The sequence below is a fragment of the Sebastes fasciatus genome, chromosome 24, assembly GCF_043250625.1.
Source record: "Sebastes fasciatus isolate fSebFas1 chromosome 24, fSebFas1.pri, whole genome shotgun sequence".
NCBI lineage: Eukaryota > Metazoa > Chordata > Actinopteri > Perciformes > Sebastidae > Sebastes > Sebastes fasciatus.
The window spans coordinates 16,006,752-16,019,190 of NC_133818.1; the positions used below are offsets into that span (position 1 = coordinate 16,006,752).

Here is a 12,439-nt window from a genome sequence, read left to right on the forward strand (position 1 = left end):
TTTGGATCATAAAATGTCAAGCAAACTCCCTCTTGCAGGGTTTTTTGCTTCAAATGCACAATGGGACCAGCTTGGTTCCAGATCTATGAATCGCCGCCCCACATCTCCCATTTTTTTTAAGCAAATGAAGAAAATCAATGGAGTGAAAAGTGTGGTTATGAGGCTACAATGGCACCCCTAGTGGGCCAAATTAGAGCACAAAGAAACATGCAACAAACAGCACTGATCAACTCAGACGACACTGGAAGTTTGCAGGAACAAATACACCATTAGTGTCTAACATTAATGATCTATACATTGGAATCTATCACATTAAATTGTGGTTCAATCCTACTGGGATTGTGATTCAGCTCATCCCAAAATCTACAAACACACAGAGACGTTCTACGTACACACACATCACTACTTCCTGCAGTGCAGAACAGAGCGGCAGTATCACAAGAGGACAGAAAAGGGAAAGGAAATTAAAGACAGGGAAAGGGAGGGAGGACAGATATTTGTTTTTTTTCCCCACAGCATCACCGTACCATGATGGTTTTTACTCTTTTTGTGCACAGTTTTACCTGCTATAACAGCAAAAAATCATTAAGCCAATTATTAAATATCACTCATGACCATGGGGGCCAAAAGTGGTACAATCATGGTACTTGAAAGAAGTGGGAATGCTCCGAAGAGGTGGGGGACATGAGGTGAAAAGGTGGGGACAGAGAGAGAGAGTTGAGCCACTGACCTGTCATGGGTGTCCCCTTCTCCCTCCTGGCTCATGGAGAAAAAGAGGAAGAGGAAGAAAGGAAAGGAAGGAAGAGGAAAAAACAATCAGCTTTGTGTTGGTAATAGAGAGAAAGGAAGGTAGGTGAAGGGCAAGTAACGCTTTACTTAATGCCAGATTTTATATATTTGCTTCATTTCAGTCTATGTGGAGGTAGAAGGAAGTTGCCGCTTTTATTGTTGTAGTCTGAGTAACGTGACGTCATATCCGTTCCGTATCCGTCAACCAAAACGAGAAATAAAAAAACGGCGGCGGGTCCGCGTGGATACGACCTGCACCCTCACATGTTAAATCCAGCGTGGTAAACACTACACATCCAGTGACGGATGGAAACACTTTGGGTTTCACACATTGACAGGAAAAGCAGTAGACCATGGATGGATAAAGAGAACGGAGCTGACGGGAGAGCTAGAGACCACCTTGGAGAAGTTAGAGGAAGTAGACACGTGGGACTACGTCCGGTTTTCAAAATAAGGCGTTAACAAAGGGAACTGTATATACAAAATACATCTATGGACATTAGATTGATTGGATTATATTCACCAGAAGTATAAAACATGACATGTCCCTTATAAATTAAAAAGAAAATACCACTAATTTGTGAGGGAAATGTCTTTATTCTTTGATTTTTGGGTTGCTGAAAAAACTGTAATAAATAATTTCTGACAATGACTGGTGTATTTGACATCAGGACATGAAAATCAAACATTTTTAGTGTATTTATTTAGATATTTTGCAAATTAAAAGACCCTAGAAGTGTATGATTTAACTTTTCCCCCATGGTCTAGTGTTAAAAAAGTTAACAAAAATCGCAATAAATTGTAACATCGAAATCGCATTACTTAAAAATCACAATACATATCGAATCGGCACTCAAGTATCGTGATAGTATTGAATTGGGACATCGTTACCGCTGTATTTAACGGTGGTGTCTGCGGTGTGTAGTTGATTTAACCTTGCAAGTTGAAGCGATGTGGAATATTCCATTTTTTCCCCGTAAATTTGTGAGTTTTATCTCGGAAAATGACATGTTAGTGTCGGTGTTGCGTACCCTGGCTATGAGGAAAAGAATTATTGAGCTGTTCCATCACTTCCTCCAGCCCAGATGCATCTTGGGAAGGGCTGGACAGCTCGTCATCACCTGAAACAAAAAGATTTGGAAGATTTTCCATTTTAATAATAACGCCCAGTCACACACACACACACACACACACATGTTTAAACAATGCACTGTAGTCCGATGTAGAACAACGTCCAACAGCATGGTCTCTACAAGCTGTGAGATCACACATCTCTATTTATATCCTCTGTGCTTTTAAAAAGGAAGGATGCAAATTAAAGGATATACGTGTGTGTGTGTGTGTGTGTGTGTGTGTGTGTGTGAGAGTGTGTTCTTACCCATTGTGTCAGTAGTCTGGCTGGCTGCCACGCGGAGCAGAGGGAGGGAGGAGTCGGAGCGCTGGGAGGAGGTGGAGGGAGAGGACAGTGCTGTGCCGTTCACCTTGGAATCCGTCTGACACACACACACACACATTGGATACACAGTAAATTGGCAGTCACGCTGCACAGCTTAATTAGAGGAGTCAAAAGGGAAGTGAAGTGTGTGTGTGGGACCGAGGAGTTGGCCTGATCCTCCGTGTCAGCTGTTACTGGCAGTCAGACAGTGCGGAGGAAGCTGCTTCAGTCTGAGCTCGGAGCTCGCTGGTGGGAACTTCACATCGACTCCGAGGCTCTCTTTTATTAATCCGGGGACACCAGCGGGGTCCTCCGCTGCTGCAGCGGCGGCATGTGAGGGTTAACTGCCTTGCTCAAGGGCATGTTTCACAGCAGATGTTGAGTAGGCAGAGGCAGTTTGGTCGTAATTGTGTACAGAGTGTGGTGAGGGATCTGAAGCAGCTTAGCTCAGTGTTACTAAACTCACTTACACTCACAGGATTTGCTTTTATCTCGGTCCTCTCTGTGCTCATATCTGAGAGGATCTGTCGCCAACTTGTGCCGATTTGACCAGCTAGCTGTACATTATCCCTTATATATATAGAGATATTTGTCAGATATGTAAAGGCTATGTAAGAGGCTGCCATAGTGAGTGAATGAGTACCTGCTCCAGCAGCTGTCTCAGCCTGTGCAGTTGGGACTCCAGCTGTTTGTTGTGGTCCTCCAGTATCTGCATACGGGCCTCCAGACGGCCTTTGTGCTGCCGCAGCAGTTTGGCCTCGGCGATGAGCTCGGCGTCGCGCGCGCTCTGCGGCGACACCGGGAGCATCTCCGGGGGCGACGGCAGCGGGGACAGGCCCTTCCTGTCGTGGGCCTTCTTCAGACGGTCGTACTCCGACTGCAGCTTCCTGCAGCGAGGGGCAGCGGAGGGATTAATAAATACGCTGCTAACTCGGATAGAAATGTGAAAAATATCAAACGCCCACTGCTTAGGAGAGAAGGTGAACTTTTGTTTTATTGATTATGAAGGGGAAGCTGGGTCACTGCAGCGACACAGTGCCGGATTTATATATAAAACAGTAGACACAGTTATCCCCCGTTCGTTTCCTCTAGTTCTGTTGGAATTGGAATGAACAAAGGGAGGGCTGAGAGTCAAATGTTCAGTCTTTATTGGGCACTGTTTTAGGACATTTGTATTCTAGGACTGATTAAATCGGAGGTAGAGACGAGGACACTGGTGCTTGGCTGCCCTTCTCAGGAGATCTTTTCTATTTATCATGGATATAGATGATGTGTTTTGAGGTTATTGTCGGACAATTTTTTGTTGGTTTATTGAGTAAAAAAACTCACAATGTGTAATATGTATCAAGGTTTCTAATTCTATTCAGTATAAACTACATACTAATCATCATAGTATACTGTTAGCAGTCCTGATTGGACACCGGAGGACACGGAGGCACGTGATTTTTTTCCCCAGATTACCTGGCTCATGCACCACTGTCAGACTATAGTGACCGTTTTATAAAAATAACTTCATCATATTTGCTCCAACCTCACCTACTGCTGCTTTTAAGGTGAAGATAAACTTCTACTGATCCCCCCGCGGGGAAGTTAGAGTCCAGATGCAGCCAAGAGAGGATAATCCCAGAGAGATGGGTGGTGCGTTCACTGACCTGTTCTCCTGCTCCAGGTCGTTGAGGACCCTCTCCAGCTCTCCCTTCTCCTCCGTCTCCATGGAGATGAGGATCTGGGCTGGGCTGCGGGGCTGGCTGAGAGGAGAGCCTTGGTTCAGAGACTGGCAGTAGTGCTGGATCAACATGTGCTCGTCATCACTGCAAACACACACACACAGCAAACATGCACACACACACAGGAAAACGGAGAAAAACAATCAGCAAAGAGAAGCGGAACAAGAGTGCACCACAGAAGAAGAATCTAAAACACAGCAGTGGACAGAGAGAGGGCCAGAGCTGTCGTCTACATTTTGTCCTGAACTCGTTTTTGCGGCGCTGGGTATTCGGAGCGATTCGATCGACCGCGCTCTGCCACCTCTTAAAGATCACGTGCGCGGCCTGCGGTGTTTGGAAGGATTTTAATTAGGCCATGTAATGCTGCTGTGTTCTCACCGCTCTGCTTTCAGCTCAGCCAATCTTCCATTGTGAATACTAACGGAGCTGCAAGATATGTACTGGATGAAAAACAACAAATCCCCTTTAAGGTGACTTGAAACTATGACGGAGGAGTGTGTTGCTCTCTTAGGTCTGGTTTTAAAGAGTGTGTTTGCTGTGTGTTTATTGCACTTGATTGTCCCTGAAGCGAAGAGAACTTTGACCGGCGAGCAGTCTTGACTTCTAAGCATGTTGCTTCATCTGCTTTTATTCAACCTCTTGTCTGAGAACAATACTGCTGATATCTCAAACATGTCTTTTGAATAACCGGGTGAACTTGTTGCGCCGTTTTCTGGTGTAACCGGACCTTTAAAGCCAAGACATTCATTGTGATTTGGATGATTTAGATTTTGACTAGCTCTAATAAATACGCATTTTCTGTTCCTCTCTCTGTACCGTACAAAACTTCACATTTCTTTGTAAATACAAACATTTTTGAAAAAAGGGGAATCGGAGAAAGCAAATGCGTCGTCATAGTGATGAGTTTAAACAGACTGCGAACATAATATGCTTACATGAATATGGCACATGTTTATATAAACACTAATACTTTCTGTTTATAAGCTGCATATATCTCTATTATAACTACCCAGAGGAAATATTATCACTGAGGACAATATGAATACTATATATGAGATGTATATAGATACTTGTATGGGATATGATGATGCAAACACAAATAAAACAATAACATGAGGTTACATTGAGCACATGTTAACATAGTAACTGACATATATATAAATATATATATATATATATATATATACACATATATATAAATATATATATATATATATATACACATATATATAAATATATATATATATATATATATATATATATACACATATATATAAATATATATATATATATATATATATATATATATATAAATATATATATATATATATATATATATATATACATACACATATATATATATATATATATATATACACATATATATATATATATATATATATATATATATATATATATATACACATATATATGTATACACAAATACGTTACGTTACGTGATTACGTTAACATGTGCTCAATATAACCTCATGTTATGGTTTGTTTCACAACCAGCCAATGGAAACAAAGAAGACGGAGCCGGTTCACACAGCGGCGAGCCAATCAGTGAGTGAGTGAGGAAGGTCGAGCGAAAAAACAAAAGCCAGCAAACAAAAAGCGGTTCTCACATGCTCTCATTGGGTGAGATACTGTCATTCAGATAAGAGCCATTACGATTCTCCATTTCCGCTAACCTGCGGAGGGGGAAGAAACAGAGCAGTCAGTCAGTCGCAGCAAGTAGCAGAGTGTAGAGGGAAAATCCACCTCAAAAACAGAAGGCAGATATTTTTACTGAGAGGATTGTGTTTTGTGCAGATGGAAAACATTCAACTGCAATGTGTGGTTTTGTGCCACTAGGGGGGTCTCTCGATCAAAACAATAAGAAAAGACGGATGGCATGAAGTAGCGTGGGATCATGGGAATTGTTGTCTTCACCACCATTGCGGTCAGCTTTGGCCGGTTAGGGTTCCTTCAGTGTTTATCGTTCAGGAGGCAACAGAGGTCTCTATACGGAATAAAGCAGTTTGACTTTCTCTGACAATGTTTCGCCAGACAAAGGACTTTCCGGAGGGGCTGTGAGCAGAGCCGACGTCTGCTCAGCTTTTTTCTCCCCGATAACTTAAGATCCTGACGTTCAGGAGGTTTTTAACGGGAGCCGGATTATCCGCAGAGGTCTCTAGTTCTACTGAGAACCCTTTATACTCCAAAGGTTTCATCTAGAACCCACCCAGGGTTCCTCATGAGGCTGTTAGAGGGTCACAGTTCCTGAGGATGTTTTACCACCCGTGCTTTCAACAATCCTTGAAGAACTCTTTCTTCCAAAAAAGGTCCTCTGGATGAAAAGGGTTCTTAATGGAACCCTTAGTCTTACGAAGAAACCCTTTCTTCAAAAAAGGGTTCTGAGTAGAACCTCAGCCCTTCAGGAAAACCCTTATTTTGAAGTAGATCTCATTAAAGTTGTTCACAGTAAGATCCTTTTTCTTATGTTTTGAGCAACAACCATTCATCTCCGTTTTATTGAGGTGGAGGCAGGGGATATAAACAACTATACGCACGGCTACATACCACTAGAAAAAAAAAAAAAGTGATAAAAATATGCCTTTCGTAATGTTGTTGAACCGATCCATTAAAGGAAGTGGTATTATCTTTTTTCAGAAACCAGAGTCTGGCCATTAAGACTTGTAAACAACCCTCCCGGCTGCGCTCCTCCAACAGCTCTATCATGATAAAATAGCTGTGAGCGAAGAGCCAAAGATTTAAATTGCTCCGCCGCTATCTCCGCTAGATCACTTTTTCCTGGTGGTGTGTGTGCCCGAAAAGTAAAAGAGATTTTTGGGGCTTTATCAGCGCTCAAAAAAAAAAGAAGCTTGGTGCTTGGCAAGTGAGCAGTTTGAAGCAGATGGATTGTGACAGACTGGCATCTGCCCAGGCCGGTGTATTTGTACTCATAAGCTGCTGCGCGCTACAGAAACAAGAGATAACCTCGTGGTTTGGGGGCCATCGGCTCACTCGAGGCTTAATTATGTTACTTCTTCGCCCCTACCACCTTCCTTTAATCTGCTGGATGGTATCTGGAATCCGCCAGATCTGGACGCGACAGAGCTGGGGAGTGTGACTCAGCATGTGCGTCCGTCAGCATGTGCTGGTGTGTATTTATATATGTGTGTGTGTTAGCCTGAGGCAACAGTGAGTGGTGTCAAACACACTGCGGCAGGGATCAAGCACTCGGCCTGTGGCTCAGACCTCACACTGAGGAACGCCAACGGCGCCCGACTGACTGTTTCAACGACCGATCGATCGACCGCTTGATTGACTCATAGATTGATTGATTTGACTGCTTCTTGTCCCTCAGCGGTGGGTTTTCTGGGAGCGGTTAGGATCACTGCAAACTGCGGGAACACGGAAATATTTTGGTGAATAAGCTCTGATTGAGTCAGCGTGGCACCGCAACAATACTGATGGCTTTTCTCTCCTCTGAGTCCAGTATCGAGGAGGGGGTTTTCGAGCGCACATGCTGGCGCACCGGATGGCACGAGCAACATCTCAGATGCATTATGCATATGCTGGACTCTCACTGCTTATTCACCAAAAAGTCAATGCATCACTTTGTCATGTGAACACTTTCTACTGTGTGCAAAGGGATATCTTGACATTTGTTTTCAGCCTCATACTATTTGTCATCATTAGGAATCGTTGTAGCACATTCAGCATTTCAAAGTTAGAATGTAAGTTCTCTTTTTCTTCCGTGTGAAAACCCCTTTGCAGTTACGATACGTTTAAAGGGATCATTTGGATTTTTTTGAAGTGGGGTTGTATGAGGTACTTCTCCATAGTCCGTGTATTACCGTGGAGTTTGGAGAAACAGACAGGAACACAAATCAGTCATCAATGCTTTACCTCGCCGTCAGACAGCCCTTTCCAACAGAGAACTGAAGCCGTTATCTATGCTCTCTTCGAAAGCCACCAGACTCCATTGACAAAAACAGTCATTTTTACCTCGCAGAACACAGGAGTCGCTGGTCTACCGGCGCCTCGATCAGTTAGTTTGTTTGTGTTATTGTGTGACTTCGGCTTTTTAAAAGGGTTAGTTCGGAGTCATCTAAGTCACAAAATAACACAAACTGGGGTCCTATGATTTTGCAGAAAACACGGACAGAATCGTGGAATCACGGTTCTGCTCTAGGTTTCTACCTGCTAAACGGGGAGTTCTTCCTCGCCAAAGCGCATAACAATGCGATGCTCATGGGGGATCTCTAAACTATAGAGTACAGTCTAGACCTGCTCTATATAAATCTCTCGACTTACCACTCGCCAACAGTTTTTGGAGCTTCCTGACAAAAGCCCCGAGATCAGTCGCAACTTGGCGTTGGCTCGGTTCTCGCTGCTTAAAGACGTGAAGCCGAGAGGCTCGCCGATGCATCACCTAGCAGACTGAATGTGTGACCTGTCAAGGGAGCTACAGCCAATGAGAACGCAAGACACGGGTCGAGGGGAGACCTGGTGGAGGGGTCACCTGTTAGTTTCAAATTCCTGAATTTTTTTGGAATACTAACAGCTAAATTTAGACGCTTTATGTTACAAAACATTTTTTTTATAGCTGTACTGAAGCCCTTTCATTGATTAAAAAAATTGTGCAATGTTGTGCTACATGAAATTCATTCAATTTTGAATATTTTCTTATGAAACTTTTGTAATTTTATTCATCCACCACATGATTAGACACTTTCAAAACGGATTCTAACGGATTTCATTTGGTCCTAACAAACAAACTAACCGATCAAGGCAGCAGTAGATTGGCAACTCCCGTGTTCTGCGAGGTAAAATGACTGCTTTTGTCAGTTGAGGTCTGGTGGCTTTGAAGAGAGCATAGATAACGGCTTCAGTCTCACAGCGAGGTAAAGCGGTGAAAATATTCTAAATATAGCGTACACTTCAACAGATATTGATTTTTTTAAAGTGGCTAATATACGTTTTGCTGCTGCCCCCATCCACAGCAGTACGTTGCTTTGCTCCCGTACTATAACTCCTGTCTGTTTCTCCACACTGGAGGCGTGCCGACCGTCATCTACTGAAGGTAACACACTGACTATATAAGTACCTCATACACTTCAAAACATCTGAACTATCCCTTTAAGGAAATATAGAGACTTTTACAAAAAATGGCGAATGCCTGGCGATAAAAAGACATAGTTGTCAAGGTATCCCATTCTCCATCTAAAAAAAACCAAAAATCAACAATCGTGCATAAGCTACTTTCAAAGCACTGACATATACAGCCATATAAAATATCTGGAACCTTGATTTGAAATGTTTTAGCTGTTAAAGGTACCGGAAACTTGTGACTAAACATGCATCACTGATGTCGTCTTGCCATCAGCTCTTAGAAATCTCATCAGTTGCTGTTAATTGCTCCCATGTTGGTCCTTTAATTACATTACATCATCTTTTTCTATACCTTTATTTCCCGGTTCAGACGCTGGCTTTTTTTAAACGGTTTTGCCAAACAGGGAACGCTCTTTGTCACCTGGGCGTCATTAAATCATTCAGAGAGCTGCTGATTCAACTCTATCGTCACTTTGGAGGCTGCAGGTGTTTCTGTATCTTCCCTCATTAAGTAAATAGTGAACATTAGAACCTTCATGAAGGGAGGGAAATGCGTCCGATACTGCCCAAAATTCGGGATCGGGTATTGGCTCCTGTCTGTTTTTCGATCTATTGTTAATAATACACCTACTATGGATAAGTACCTCATACAACCACACTTCAAAAACACCTGAACTCTCCCTTTAAGTTTCCTGTACCTTTAACTCATCATTCAACGGAAGATATAAAACACAAATTGTCCCTCTGTATTAAATCCACATGATCATCTTTGGGCTGACTGTATATGACACATGCCTGAAAGGTAGTTCCACATCGTCAAGTGTTAGCATTTAATAAGATTACTCAGACTAAATGACTACAATAGACTCACTGGGTTGCGAACAATTGCGTTAAGTCATGCCTGAGTGGGCGGGGAAGCTTTCGCTAGATGAGAATAATCGGACTTGTTCTGAGGTGAAAAACACCTCCAAGGTGTGACTCACAGCTTTAATACACCATAAAGCTCTTTAATGATCAGCTTTTAGATCTATTAAGTGGAATGAACATGAGAATGTTGACCGAAAGTTCCCCCAGAACTGCTTCAGCGAGGAATTAGGGCGACCGATCCCCCCTGTGAGTTAACGAAAGACAGACATCCCAATGCAGGAAGTGTGCCGCGCTTTTACTGTTTTCTCCAAATTCATTATTCCAAATCGCATCAATCAAAAGGTTTCTGGTGTCGAGGTAGAGCTCTCTGGAGGAGCCATTATCTGCGGCGCTCGTAGAGGCCGAGGATAGCGGGCGGGGAATGCAAAAGTGGAGCACGGGGAGAAGGTTATACTGTTCGCAACGCCGTGAGTCTACGCTGCGAGGAGCTGCTGCTGAATGCAGATAGTGTGTTACCGGTTGGCGTAGTGCTCGATCCGAGTGTGCGTGTCATCATGTGAGAGCTGAGGGGACGATCCAGGCCTGCGACAGAGACAGAGAGAGGGAGAGAAAAAAGAGATTCATGAATCCAACCAGGAGGGATTCATTAATGCCGACGCACACGTGCACAAGCCGCATGAATCCACAGGAGAGCTGTGAGGGGAGTGACAGTATGAGGCACAGATGTGTGGCGGCGGCGGTGTGAAATGCTCTGTAAATAAGCTCCCCCGCTTGTATCCTCTCCACTCCCCGGCTCGGAATACATTTACCTTCGCTTCAAAAGCGTCGGATCTGAGATCTCGCACCTCGTCTGCCGAGGGAAAGATCAGTATTTTGACATCATTAACTGCGAGTCTCTGAGGAGCCTAACAACTCTTCCTGCAGTGTTTTAGTCCTTGAGAAATTAAGAGTTTGACTCTTTAAGATCCTGGAAACGTCCCTTTTACAAGGGCACCTTGACGCTTTGGAAGTTTTATCTGTTAAGAGCCAAACAGACGAGTTACAAATGAATGACTAAGGATCGGGATAATCCAAAAAACATATAGCACTTCTAGTACATCTTCTTTATTATGATTCTAATGCTCGATTCGGAGATTACTCGCCACCGGTGGTTATTGGTATGCCGCTACCGTTTCACAGGCTTATGGCACTTATAAGCCTGATATCACTCACGTTCCACTTGCAGACACGACTTCCCAGATACAGACGCTAAGTGACGTATACTGCCGAGGGTGATGTGTCGCCGCTGACTTGCAAACAGCTTGCCACTCCTGTTTCACCGGCAGATAAGACTTCTCACAGACACGTCGATAATGTGACACCTGTGTTTTAGTTCATGCTTAGTTAGGGCCCTATGAAATCTGTTTTAGTTTACAGATTCCGTTTAGGGTTAAGGTTCTTTTCTGTGTTTTCCATTTGAATTTTTCCAAATTTTTTCATCAGTTAAAGTGTCTAATCATGTGATGGATTAATCCAATTTCAACAACTCATAGGAAAATATTCAAAATGTAATGAGTATCAAGGAATTTGCAAAATAAATTGTCTGAATTTAGCTGTTGGTGTCAAATTCCTCAGCTTTTTGGATGACTAACAGGTGACCCCTCCACCAGGTCTCACCTCAACCCGTGTCTTGCCCTCTCATTGGCTGTAGCTCCCCGACAGGTCAGACATTTACCTGCTACTTGATGCATCGGCGAGCCTCTCGGCTTCACATCTCTAAGCAGCGAGCTGAACCGACGCCAATTTGCCTCTGATCTGGGGCTTTTTTGTCTAGAAGCTCCAAAAACTTGGCGAGAGGAAAATAATCTAATTCTAATAATCTTCGACATGAATGTGTGCATAACTGTGTGTGTGTGTGTGTGTGTGTGTGTGTGTGTGTGTGTGTGAGCGGCAGCTGTAACCCCCCCCGACGGTCATGAATTGCATCCACATTTTGGCAAAGTCCGCGCTATTTTACTGCCGGTTCCATTTTCATCATCACATTTCCGCGATTCCGTCCGTGTTGTCCTCACCGATGAAATCATAGGGTCCTAATTAGTGTCGAAGTCTTCACGGGTCCAAAATGATGCATACATTTTATTTCTTTAAAAAGAGACCAGAGCAGGATAATTAAATCCGGTCAAATCGAGATAAGTCTCCAACACTGGCAGCTGCATGGTAATTTATCATTTAACAAGCAGCAGCAGCAGCGGTGGGAAACAGCGGCAGCATAAGAAACTAATTCAAAGACTTGTTTATGGAAATAATGTAAATCCTGTTTTCACTTCCTGCACCGACAACAAAACTTTCTGTATCCAACCGGGTGATAAACTGACGGAAGATAATCGTTCTCTAACCGAAATGAATCAAATTCCAAAAAGTCAATGTCATTAAATGCCATTCTTTTCTTTACATAAACTACTGCTTGATTTCCCAAATTAACTGCTACGATAATGACACACAGTACCACGTGATCAGAGCTGATACTGGGTGATTTGCT

The 12,439-nt window shown here is 43.2% G+C and overlaps 1 protein-coding gene across 9 annotated transcripts in view; it reads right to left on the minus strand.

The window, feature by feature from the left end:
- The window catches only part of dmd (dystrophin), a 308,168-nt gene that overhangs the window by 4,815 nt on the left and 290,914 nt on the right, over positions 1-12,439 (minus strand). For 8 of the 9 annotated variants that reach the window (XM_074626943.1, XM_074626939.1, XM_074626938.1 and 5 more), the window contains 6 exons: positions 10,438-10,503; positions 5,580-5,645; positions 3,877-4,035; positions 2,868-3,111; positions 2,168-2,282; positions 1,821-1,910 (listed from right to left, as the gene is read on the minus strand). In XM_074626943.1, coding sequence (XP_074483044.1) covers positions 1,821-1,910; positions 2,168-2,282; positions 2,868-3,111; positions 3,877-4,035; positions 5,580-5,645; positions 10,438-10,503 — 740 coding nt within the window. The remainder of the gene's footprint in view (positions 1-1,820; positions 1,911-2,167; positions 2,283-2,867; positions 3,112-3,876; positions 4,036-5,579; positions 5,646-10,437; positions 10,504-12,439) is intronic. The other variant, XM_074626944.1, reaches the window with a different exon arrangement.